Here is a 13,238-nt window from a genome sequence, read left to right on the forward strand (position 1 = left end):
TACTTGGGAAGTTGAGGTAGGAGTACCACTTAAGTCCAGGAGTTTAAGGCCAGCCTGGGCAACACAGCAAAACTGTCTCAAAATAAAAATACCAAAACAAAACTACAAACAAAAAAGAGCTGATCCAATTAAAATAGAGCAAAGGCTCTCCATATTTTTTGAAGATAAAAGATATTAAGCACATAAAAATATGCTTAATGTAAATAATCAAGGAAAACCATGATACCGTAACAGTTTTAAAGAACAGAATAAAAACACCAGATGAAAAGTAATGGCAGGAAGGTGAAGATACTGAAACCTCGTTAGCTACTAGCAGGAATGTACAACGGTACAGGCATTTTGCAAAACAATCTGGCAGGTTCTCAAATCAATTAATTAGTTAGCAGATGGCTCAGCAACTCCATGCCTAGCTATATAATCAAGAGAAAATGAAAACATACCTTTACACAAAAACTTGTAAAGAAATATTCTAATAGGATATAAAGGCCAGAAACAATGTGAATGCCTATCAACTGATTAATGGATATACAGATGTGGCCTATCTATACAATGAAATAATAGCTATTATTCAGCCATAAAGAATGAAACAAACCTACGCCCTTGTCCTACAAGGCAAGAAGTCTGTCACTGAGCTGCATCCCTAGCCCCTGGAGGCTGTCTTAAAAAAAAAAAAAAAACAAAACATATGCTACAACATGAAAGTGCCTTAAAAATGTGCTAAATGAAAAAAACATCCATCACAAAAAACACTACACTTGATCCCATTCATAGGGATTGTCTACAACAGATATCTATGATGAGCAGATTAGTGGCTGGCTAGGGCTGGGGACACGAGATGATCCTGAAAGATTTTTCTTGGGGGTGAGGTGATGAAATGTTCTAAATGTTTTTATCTCAATCTTGGAAGTTGTCAATATCTGTCTGGGCAGAATTAACCAGATATTTCTCTGTAAGTTATTTTCCTTATTACTATGATAGTAAGTACCTTAGGTAATATCAGATTATCTAGTAAATTCATTTACATAAGACTACTAGTTGCTGGAGAACAGAGAATTTTCCTGTTTCCTCAGTATTTAATAGTGATTTATACAGAGAGGCAAAAGTTTGCAAGATGAGTCAGATTTTATCAGAAACACCTTAAACTTTAACCAGTGCATTGATACATGTTGTTATAAGGTCCTTAAGAGTATACTTCGTGTTATCCTAAATTGTTGTAGCAATATTTTATTATATGAATTACTAAAAGTATACACAGTTCATTTAGAACTAATTTGCCCATAACCCACTTTTATAGAGGGGGAAAATTACTTGTAGAAAATAGACACCATACATTTATTTGCATCAAACTGCTCTGGCTTAAAAAAAAAATCATTAACTTGACAATATACTTCTCTTGTCAACATTTTTATTGTGCTACTTGTGTGAAGGAAACTTTATTGAATTAGGCTTACATCTCTGAAGTATTCATTTAACAAATCCATTTAAATAAGCTTAATATCCAGAAATGACAAGTAGCTTAAATACAAGTTTGATAACTATCATTTAAAAAATTAATAAAATCAAAGTCAGTTAAATTTTGAACAAGGCAATGTAACATTTACCACTAACCTGACTGAAAGGTCGCACTCGCACCGCTACTTTCACACTGTCGGTACTTGGCATAGGCGTTTTCATCACTTTCTCGTTAGCCATAGTCTTATTTTGTAGAAAAATAAACTAGAAAGCACATTGCTACACTTTACACGAAAACATTAAAAGCTGTGCTGACAAAGGCAGTCTGTTTCTAGATGATCAATTATTAACAGTCCATTCATTACACACTATCAATTACCTGTCATAAATTATTTTACAACACTTATTTATTGATGAATTTTATAGCCTACATCAAGTATCATTACTTAATTGCACACAGTCATACTGCAGAGAAAAGGGTGTTTTGTTTTTTCTTGTCCCACATCTACTCACATTCTTCCCATTCTCAATAATTTTTGCCTGAGGTCCTGTGATAATTTGCCAGTTTTAAAAACCTGAATAAGTGATTTTTGTGATTCAGTAGCAAGCTGCTCCACAGAAAAAATATAAAATTTGTTCAGACGTCTCCACTCATCAATATTAGGCACATGTAAAGTGCACTGAATATCCTAAAACAGATTTATCTCAAATTCTTTCATGAGGTTGCTAAAAAGCAGTGAACCGGTCAATCTAACCTGGATAGTTAGTCTCTAAATTAAGAGACTTTAAAGATAAATAGTTTTAAGCTTGCTGAACAAGAAATGTCAACATAGTTAACCAATGCATTACTTGGAAAATTTCTCATTTGAGGTAGATTACACAAAGTTTGTGAAACTACAAAAAGGCAGCGAAATTACATGCCCATACTTCAGTTTCAACATGGTAACAGGCAACAAACAAAAATACGTATATGATTAGAAATCTTAATCACAGAATCAAAGTGCATAAATTATAAAATAGCAACTTTAAAAAATAATAGCTCAATCGTTCTCATTTTAAGATTGGTCTAATAACTATAGAGAATGAAAATGGGACAAAAGCTACTAGCATATAAAAGTTATTAAAACAGAAATCTCTCTCAAAAATCTAACAGACATCAACTACTGCGAAGTATATACTTTATTTAACATTCCAATAATAAGCCCTATTTACATATTATATAAATGTATGAAGTCTTAATATAAAATGGAAAAAATGTCTGGACTAAAAGAATCACTCCATATGGAGTTATTTTACTTACTGAAGACCTGTTTACAAAAATTTACAATAATTTATATAAATTATTTTCTTCCAAATTAGGTGGTTTTTAATCCATACAATTCTGATGACTTTACAAATATGTGTACATTAAAATGGTGGAAAAAAAATTACAGCATTTTCCTACGTAAAACTTGCTTTGGAAAGGAAGATGGTTTCTTTCTTCCCCTTCCAACAGCTCTTCCTGTTAATTCCGCAGTTTTTCTTGGTTTGCTCTTTACACCATCAACAGGGCTTGCCAAGGGAGAAATCAGCTTAATTTTTACTGGAGGAGGTGACCAAGAAGTGTCTTCTTCTGTATTTCTGAAAGAAGATACGATCAAGTAAGAATAAACACATTAAATATAACTGGTTTCTTAACACTGCATAAGGAACCTTAGGATGAGTGCTTTTAAAGAGAAATAATTGTTTCATTCTTAAAAATAAAAAAAAAGGAGAGAGAAATAATCATTTCAAGAGAAGTGAAGGTTGGACAAGTAATGTAAGCTAATGAGAAGCACAGTTAAAATTTCACTTAACTGCTCTCTGATTTGGGTATTGTGAAATGTTTCCTTTAAATGCTGCATATTAATAAAATACTGCTGAACTGCAAGGATGGACCACATATTAGTAGTCTATGGAGGTTCAGTAGGCCAGATCCAAAGAGGTACAGAAAAATGGCAATTCTCCAACACCAACAACTGGCAAATATATGTCATTTCAAAATATGAAGTTTTTCAAATACATATAGCGCGTAAGTAAAGTGTTCTTAATAATGGTAGTCATTAAATCAGTTTTTAGAGTAAGATAAAATAAATTAATATATTCTTTTATTATACAGCTGTTACTGCATTGAAAAAAATACTGTGTAGCCAACCTGTCTGAAATGGAGTAACTTCCTATGGATGTAGTTAGTAGTGAACTAATCTCTTGATTTTTAATGAATATAATTATCTTTACTAATGAAAAGGTGAAGCACCCTACTTCCCTTCCCCATTTACATTCTGCAGGTACTAAACTACCTCCACCAACGTTCTTCAAAAAAGCATGAGTGAGCCTTATATGCTACAGAGAAATCACCTTCATCATCAAGATGTAACAATGTCAAGGAGCAAGTACTATCAATGAGTGCAAAAGCTACCCTTTCCTGATGAGCTTAATTTTTCCTTCTAAATACTGCTTGTCTCATTCTAATTTGGAAAAATACAACTATTAGAGGTTACAGGGCAGAAAGATAAACTTACTTGTTTGCCTGTTTTGTTTTTGCAGTCTTCACTCTCTTCACTTCTCGCTCTCCCACGGTTACTACTGGTTTAGCATCATCTTCCTACAGGTTAAAATTTTAACAGGTAAATCATATGTAAACATTTGAAACTGGAAATTAATTTTATTACAAGTCATGGAGTATAGTCAATTCTAAAAAACTCAACAAATCTCAACGGGACTATTTTTGATTTGTCAGTAGAAACCTTACTCAACTAGGTATTCTATTTATTGCTTAGTCCTACAATTCAACTCCACATCTTGTCTCTTGCCACTGCAGTGCTTTTGCATCTCTGCATCTGATAATTTCTATGACAGAAATACCTTTCTCCTCTACGTTTGTCTAGAGAGGCATCGAGGTGAACAAGATTCTTTACACAAGTAATTATTTGTGATTTTGCTTCAATTCAACTGTATTTCCATTAACTGCTTAATTATTTTTGTGTTAAACTTTTGAACAGTAACTGATTCATGGCAGGTAACTTAATAAAAGCTTACAAATTAGCCTTCATAAAGATAAGGGGCCAATCCATGAAGAATTTTCATTTTAGGGTTAAGTATAGCTAGGTCAGAGTCAATTCTGTATCCCTGCAAGGAAACTTTCCATATGACATAACAGAACTTCATGGATGCATGTTTTAAATGAACAGATTAATCTGAGTAGGTACTAAAATTTAAAAAATTTTCTTCTATTTACGGGAACAGATTATATAATGCAAGATGTAATGAACAGATACTCCGAAGAGACACTAAGAAACCCAATGTTAATTCTGTAGCATTATGATATAAAATCTAGCAATACTATTATTCACTGTTCAGAGTATTATTAGTCTAGTCTCCTTTGTTCAATTTCACCATACGTAAAGATAAGGACAGCTACTACGAAGAGAATGAGAGACACTATGGTAGTCATTAGTGTCTTCCCCAATGTCAGATCTTGAAAACCTAAAAAGCCTTCATCATCCTGTAATGATTTGATTAGTTCTATAATATGCAGTATGTATTCAATGTGGTTGAAGATGGGGACAACTATTTGCAAGAAAACTAGAGACAAAAAGATAGACAGTGAAGATCTCCAGTGGACTTGCTTTGAAATCTGTATTTCTTTAAATCGTTTCTTTTTAAACTGTTTTGTTGTTTTGATATGTTTAATCTTACCCTCTTTAAGGTAAAAAACAAGTGTGTAGGACTGATATTACTAAGTTTTTGTTGGATCACTGAGCAGAACTGTTGGCAGTGTCACTATTTGAATGTCACTTTACATACTTTAATTTTGTAACCTGAATAACTATTTCTAAGATGACAATATGTAACTTATCAACTGGTGATTTCTTACTGTTTATTTTTCTGTAATTCTTTATTATTTCTACCCTTTTTTCTTCCCATTTTTTTTTTTTTTTTTGTTGTTTCTTTTTCCTAATAGGTAATTCAAATTGTGGCTGCCAATAGGTAATATATCAGTAATATACTATTAAGTCTGAATGCAGGATCTCCAAAGGCAGGTATAGACAAGATAGTTTTGGGCTTTTGGCATAAACAGTTGATATCTTTAGAAAATTTTACTTAGAAAACATTTATCTGAAAAATAAAAGGATGTTTAAGCAAACATACACACAGGTATGTCTTCCTTACCAGTTCATCTATCAGCCTGGATGTACTGGATATATTCTTTTTCTTGGTCCTCAAAGTAGGAGGTGAGAAGACAAACTGAGAAGATAAATCTGAAACTAGTTCTTTCAGCTGTGTAGGAGTCTCTATTCTTTCAGCTAAAGAAAAGTCAGGAGAAAAAAGCCAACATGTATCTATGTCTTTAAAGTATATACTTTTATACATGTGTATGTCAACCAAAGGCTTAATGCAAATGATGCATATTACCAAGACCCAAACATTCCCAAACCTAGAAACCACAAGCATCGTAATTACTCAGGTTAGGATGTTAGGAGAAAGAATGGTGTGTGTATGTAATCCTAATATCATTGTTTATTAGATAAAATACTGCTCCTCAAACTTAGGGGAAAGCATTAATTCCAAATATGACTTAAACTAGTCTGTGTCGTAATTCTCAGACCAAATTTTCAATTACACAGTACTTTTATTGGCAAAAGTAATTTCATTTACACAAGAAAGACTTAAACATTCTTTTCAACTTAGTCTGAGCTATATTTCTAGTCGAGAGGAACAACAGAAAGGTTTATGCCGTAAGATGAAAAGTAAGGAGAAAGTAATTCTGTCTCAGTTTCTATAAAATGAGATTAATGGCAATACCTATCTCAAAGGTGGTTCTGAGGTTTAAGCCAGCTATGGTGGCACAGCTACGGTGGCCAAACTATGGTCCCAGCTGAGGCAGATGGAGCACCCCAATCCAAGCCTTGCCTACATAGTCAGTTCCAGGCAAGTCTGAACTACATGGCAAGACTGTCTCAAAAACACAACAACCTTCCACCCCTGAATACAACAACATCACATCATCAAAGGCTTTCTGAGATTAAAAGATGACAATATCAAGTGGCACATAGTATATGCTTTCCAAGTAGATTCTTGCATGTTTTATTATTTTTAAAAATATACAAACTCTTGACAGAAACTCTCAAACTGTATTGCAGTGTTGTTTATTTAACTTACTGGGACAGAATTCTATCAGATGTCAGATTCTGCATTTAAGGCATGATTGTTAGCAACAGAAAAAATAGGGGTCATACTAAGAATAAAGCTTGTAGGCAGAAGTTGAAATGCTTAGGGTTACTGATGGCAACTTCCCCATTCTGTGTCGAAAATACATAAAACATTTCTATACTTTTTCTATGGAAATGACTTATCTATTTCAACTTGCAATCGTCTTGCCTTAGCCTGCCAAGTAGCTGGGAATACAGGCATGTATTATAATCAGCAAAGATGATACATTCTGTAATTCTTCTTCCAACTAAAACAATTACATTCTGTATACCTAACCATTATCACAACTACTTTAGGCATGCACCAGCTATAGTAGTCTGAAATCTCTTCTTCCATTTCCATCTTTTTAGACATTAAAGCAACTTCCCCATGGAACTGTCTTCTCCTGTGAAATGTTAACAATACTAATACACTACATGTCTGTTTGTGCATTTTGTGTATATATGTTATGTAAAAACAGGTATTTTTACTCTTTTGAGAGAGGTATCACCTTTATCGAGAGTTTGAACTACACCCAATGTAACCACTGGCTCATCAGTGACAAAGAGTGAGCTTGGGTAAGCAAACATACTGGTTTATGAGCATCAACTAATTTTATTGGTTGTGGTATAGAAGTTAATGAAATCTGTATAATGAATACCAATAAAAACTACCCATGGTTCCTCTCAAAATAAATCTAGAAACACAAAATCTTTAAAAGATAATTTGTTTGAAGGATTTCTGGAGTGGAAATTTCTCAAGTAATTGTTTTGAAAATTACTGCTTAAATCAAACAGTAATTTAAACAAATTTTAGGTTTAACATTTTTAATGAAGATGAAAACGATAAGTAAAAATACAAGTACCTTTTGCTTTCCTTGAAACTTTTGCTGTAGGAGAAAATAAAGTCTCATTTTTTGGTTCAGAAAGATCTTGCAAAAAGATAGCATTGCTTGATCTAGTCCTTACGCTACGCGAAGATTTAATAAAAGCTGTGGCAGAAAGCAATCTTTCTTCTTTGTCATTGGTTTCTTTATTTGTCACTTCATCTACATGTTCTTCTGATACTGAGCATAATGCACGTTTTTTTTGGCTTTGATTTTCAGTCTTCTTCATAAGGTTTTTCTTAGCACTCATTACCATATCAAGTTCCTCATTTGGCACTAACATCGATTTTTCTAAACCTGGTTCTCCAACACTGGTATTTTCATTTCTAGCTGGGGTGTTCCTTGCAGATCTTCGGACACTGAGAACTTTTGTCTTTTTGGGGCTTCTCTCTCCCTCAATAGCTTTAGATTCAGTATCTTCCAATGGCTTTATCTTTCTTGGTCTACCGCGTTTCCTAGGTGTGGCAGACACATCAAACTCTGCCTGAAGAGTCAACTGGGATGAACCAAGTTTAGACTCTTGTATAATACCTGGCATACTAACTTCTTTCTCTCTGACCCTTCTACTACGTTTAACAGAGAGCTGCTGGTCACTGGATTTCTCATCCTGTTTATATCCTGTATTTTCAGAAGCTTCTAAATTAGCATTTCTCAATCTTTTTGTAGTCCTGCTAGGACTTGCTATGTTACTAACTGTTAGTTCGCTTATAATTTCAGCACGTTTCTCATTTTCTACAGATTTTTTAATTCTTTTAGGAGTCACTTTAGTAACAGACAAAAGCTTAACTTCTTTTATAAAAGTGTCTTCAACTGCTGCTTCCAATGGCTGAGATGATTTTGACCCTTTTGGTTTTCTATCTAGAGTAACCTGTGTTTCTCCTTCCACAGAATTGATACTTTCTAATATGTCTTGACGAATCTCTTTTATATTCTTTCCTCTTCTAGAACTAAGAGAACTTTGAGGTATTTCTTGTTTCTGAAGACTTCCTTTAACATCAGAATAGGCACTTTCAGAAGCCTCAGAAATTTCTTTTGTTTTTCTAGTTTTCTTCCTAGCTGGTGGTCCCAGCATCTTAGGCGTACTGATATCTGCTGACTCCTGCTGTTGTGTCAATGTGATGTTCAGGTTTTGGATGCGCTGCCGTCTTGTGCGAGTTCTGGAAGAAACCGCATCATCACTCTGCCTGACATTTATAGCCATTGTATCTATTTCCTGAACACTCTTAGGTGTACGTTTGACTAATTTGGTAGAAGACATTACATTTTGGCTTATTAAAGGCATGCTTTCATGCATCAACTGTTCCACTGTATCTGAAGTAACTTCTTTACTTCCTGTGTCTTTAATTACATCTAGTAAATTTTCTGCAATTGCTACTTTAACTGGTTCAGGCACATATGGTAAAGTCTCTACTTTCTGAGATTCCTGGTCACTAGATATGACGGATGGCAAACTGGCAACATGTCCATGATCATCACCTTCCACATTATACACAATTTTTTCCATAGTTGCTGTGTTAGTTGCTTTTGGCAACACATTTGATGGTGCAGGATCTCCTGTCTCAACGTCTCCTTCTTCACCTTCTAATATTAAGGTAAAGTTGCTCTGAGCAACAAAAAGTTCCCCATCTACTTCAGCAATGTCACATTCAGCAGAGTCTTTATTATCAGGCAAGTCACAAAACTGTGGCTCAATAGTATCAAAATTATATTGAAGTTTAAGAGTTCCTGAGGGATACAACTCATTAAATGAAAGATTCTTAGCCTCTTCTCCTGATTTTTGAACTTCAAGCTTTTCACGTCCATTCACCTAAAATAAATTAAAGAGACTGGTTAAAGGATTTAAAAATGTAATTTTTAACTAAAAGCACAACGACCATCTCACACTTGGCATGTGCATTTTAAAACATAAACTATATTGATATATGGCATATACTTTACAAGATACCATTTAAACAATCAGTTCTTAGTCAAAATAACTAGACAGAAAAGGGTTTTAAGATTATGACTGGAATTAAATTAGAAATTCCACATTTCCTAGCTAAAGAGATAGCATTAAAAAAAATTTTGATACTAACAGTTGGTAGTATTAAAAAATCTTGATACTAACAGTTGTTAGAAAATTAAGGACTTATTCTATCCTCATCCAAGAAAAAAATATAACTGGAGAAAAAGAAACAACCCCCAAACTATTTTAATGATAATTCCCACATTACCTAACTATCCATACTTTTCTACACAGCATGATCCCCATAAGGTTGAAGAACAATTCACCTACATAAGCTCCCTTGGGCTAGACTCAATCCTCTTCCCTTTGCTGGGGCTGCATAAACCATGAAATTCCTAAGGCTTTCAAGTTCAGTACCTCTCCTGCAAGGGTTTGGTGGAAGAAGGAATGGTCCTTGCATTTACCTTTTGGTAAGGGAAGGGGAGAAAAAGGAGGAGGTAGAAAGTAACAGAGAGATAGATCTCCTGACCAAGAAGGTAGAACATTACCACCCACCTAGAAAATGACATTTTCCCATCCCCAAACAATCAGAGAGAAGACAGACTGGAAGTAATCTATAAGTGAGGATTCCCACTTACAACATGCCCACATTTTTATTAGCTTCACATGTGAAGGACTACGGCTTTAGCCATATAATTTACCGAGAGACTATTTATAGAAATGGGTATGGGTAATTATAAGATTTTTTTATGAGTTAATAAAACTCCACAAATTCTATAAAATAGCTTCTATAAATAAGCAGAAAGTAGTTTCTCATATTCAATTATCATATAAAAGCTGTATTTTAGTAAGCAAATTGGTAGAATTTTAGAAACGCACATTAAGTATTTAAAAAAAAAAACACAAAAAACCAGAAATCCTTTCTGGAGGTTGAGAAGGTTGAACATTAGCTGTGTAAATATTCTCCCACAAGTATGCATGGGGAAAATATCCTGTTTTACTATCTGTTTTTACATATATGCTCTTAAATATGTTTGTCTTTGGAGTAGCCATTATGTTTTCTTATGGCTAAAAACTTTTCATTTAAAGTAGATAATAAGCAGAGCTAAAAGGACAAATTGTGGCTTAATACAGTCTTTTTTATGAGAACTAATTTCATCAAGGACATGCTTCTTTTGTATTCCACAAAGTACTTATTCCTTAAACACAGTTTTTTTTTTAGATTTTATAATAGCAGTGAAGCGAACACATTTAGCCATGTCTTAAAATCTAGACCAAAATTGAAAGACAAAGAAGTAAAAAAATTTTTTACATGAATTTCTTGAGCATCAGGAGGACTGTGGGAAATTGGATGCTTTTCTTCTGGTGCTAAGTTAGCACTTTGTTTTAGCACATCATCTTCTGTTTCATGCTCTTTTAAGTTCAGTGCTATTTCCTGGTCAAGCCTATGTTCAGAGACAACAGGATTTCCAGAGGCAGTAAGTCCAGAGCTTCCACTCTCATTGACATCAGCCAGACCTGAAAGAAAAGTAAGAGCTAACTGTTCAACTGTTTAAAGTTTGAACTACAAATCACAATCTACGGACAACTAAGAAAATGAACATAAAGGAAAAGGAAAACGCTATCTACCCTACCCTGCATCTAAGAATATTATCCTGTCACACTGTAGAAAGCCTACAGCATGCTAAAGAAGAAAACCTGCGTGCATCTATATATTAATCCACTTTAGTATACCATCATTCATTTTATATCATTTGTGTATCATTTTCATGAAGGTAAGAGACAGAAAATAAACTTTACATTTAAACATTTTTTTTTCCTGTTGAAATATAATTTCTGCCCTTTATTACAAAAGCTTAATACAATGAAAACTGTTTTAAGGAGGCTCAGGTATTTGTTCATTATTAACTTGAAAACTGTATTAACCAGGTAGCTACTAGACAACTGGCTATTCTTGCCAAGCCTTTACAGAATCTAAAAATATTCTTTTCATCTTCCCCTTTTCCAAAATTGTACATGTCATTAGCAATCACAGGCCATATTTGGGTTTAGTATCTGTTAATGACACAAAACATAAGAACCTCAGGGGTCTCTAATTGAATAAAAAATCCTTTAGTTTAACAAAAATCAATGAAAGTTGAAAGTTAAAAAAAAATAAGAACTGGGCAAAATATTCTCACACTTGCAAAAAATTGGCTGGGTGTGGTGGTACACACCTATAATCCTAGCACTCAGGAGATTGAGGCAGAAGAACTGCTACAAGTTCAAAACCAGCCTCACCTATATATCCTGTCTCCAAAAGAAAAACAATGGGGTAATTATCCCTAATATGCAAATAGCAGTAAAACAACATGAAACTGTTTTCCACCTGACAGTTTGGCAAAAAAGAATGGGAATATAGGCACTCTTTACTATATAAACAGCAGGACACAACCTTTACTGGGGAAAACTGTAAGATATGAAAAATCTAAGTGTAATCTTTGACCCAGTAAAGTCCATGTCCAACAGAAATGCTGATAGAATGTCTGAGGATATACATACAAGAATATTCACTGCAGAAATGAAACAGTAAAAACAAACAAAAAAAGGGAAAATAATCATCAGTCCAAATGTTTATCAATAAGCAATTAGCTCAACACACACCCATAGTACAGAATCCTACCAGAGCCATTACAAAGGATAAATCAATCAATACTCCTGCGATGAAAAAATACCTATTATTAAATGAAAAGTTGCTGTTTTAAAAATAACATACTGATAATGTAATGATAGTTATTTACAGTAATAGTTAACATTTCCCAGCTTTTAAGTGCAAGTACTACTCTCAATATTTTACATGCAATTGGCTTAATCCTAACAATCATAAAATGGACACTATTTATATTTAACAAGCAAAAAATAAGAGGAATAGTCCATAATCTTATAGTAAACTACAGAACTGAGTTATGAACACAAGCTGTCTAGGTCAAGGCCCTGTAATCTTTTGCCACCTTTACTATCTCTTCACAGAAAAAAAAAAAAATTATTTTTCAAGAAAAAGATTTTAAATTGTTAACAATGGTTTTTTTTTTTTTTTTTTTTTTGTCTTTTTCGTTTTTGTCGGTACCGGGGATCGAACTCACGACTGCCTGCTTGCAAGGCAGGCGCTTATGCCACTGAGCTAAATCCCCAGCCCCCGTTAACAATGGTTTTAACTTTACGTGTCAGATAATTCTCTGAATTATTTTACAGTAAGTATGCATTATATTCTTAAAGTCTGCTCTGATTTTCCAGAAGCCGTATTTATGACGTGATAGGCACAAAGGTGTTAACAGTAGAGCACAGGTTCTAGAATCAGAAAAGTACAGGGACTAGGTTAATATATATGAAATATTCTGGAAATAGATATTCCACAGGCCCGCTCTCTTTAAACCCAATTATTAGCTCTCTCAGGAAAACATCTTTTTCATGTCTCTATAGTCTGGGTTTGAGAGGAGGCAATTAAAAAAAAAATCAACTGGATAAAAACATTAGATGAATTCCACATAGTGATCAATTTCCCTAAGTTAACCACTATATTAGACTGATAGTATACTTTGCTTTTCTTTCATCCCTCAAAGAAAAATCTGTTCACAAAAATCATTCTAAGACTTCCACCATTAAGGCAACAAAACACCTAATGAGCAACTCACTGTTATAAGCCAATGTATCTCCTTACAATGCTTCTATTCTACAGAAGTGAACAGAAAGAGACAAGTGAAAAAG

At 33.8% G+C, this 13,238-nt stretch overlaps 2 protein-coding genes across 3 annotated transcripts in view; both read right to left on the minus strand.

Annotated features, from left to right (window-relative positions):
* The window catches only part of LOC101787984 (kinesin-like protein KIF28P), an 83,946-nt gene extending 82,254 nt beyond the window's left edge, over nucleotides 1-1,692 (minus strand). The window contains exon 1 of the mRNA XM_063236773.1: nucleotides 1,609-1,692. Coding sequence (XP_063092843.1) covers nucleotides 1,609-1,692 — 84 coding nt within the window. The remainder of the gene's footprint in view (nucleotides 1-1,608) is intronic.
* The window catches only part of Ahctf1 (AT-hook containing transcription factor 1), a 67,769-nt gene continuing 55,919 nt past the window's right edge, over nucleotides 1,389-13,238 (minus strand). For both annotated transcript variants that reach the window (XM_063236772.1, XM_063236771.1), the window contains exons 32-36: nucleotides 10,807-11,012; nucleotides 7,529-9,356; nucleotides 5,644-5,777; nucleotides 3,993-4,075; nucleotides 1,389-3,072 (exon numbers count right to left, since the gene is read on the minus strand). In XM_063236772.1, coding sequence (XP_063092842.1) covers nucleotides 2,880-3,072; nucleotides 3,993-4,075; nucleotides 5,644-5,777; nucleotides 7,529-9,356; nucleotides 10,807-11,012 — 2,444 coding nt within the window. In that variant the 3' untranslated portion in view covers nucleotides 1,389-2,879. The remainder of the gene's footprint in view (nucleotides 3,073-3,992; nucleotides 4,076-5,643; nucleotides 5,778-7,528; nucleotides 9,357-10,806; nucleotides 11,013-13,238) is intronic.

The sequence above is a fragment of the Cavia porcellus genome, unplaced genomic scaffold (assembly GCF_034190915.1).
Source record: "Cavia porcellus strain 051 isolate PalLab524CR breed Dunkin Hartley unplaced genomic scaffold, mCavPor4.1 scaffold_26, whole genome shotgun sequence".
In the NCBI taxonomy this organism is placed as follows: Eukaryota; Metazoa; Chordata; class Mammalia; order Rodentia; family Caviidae; genus Cavia; species Cavia porcellus.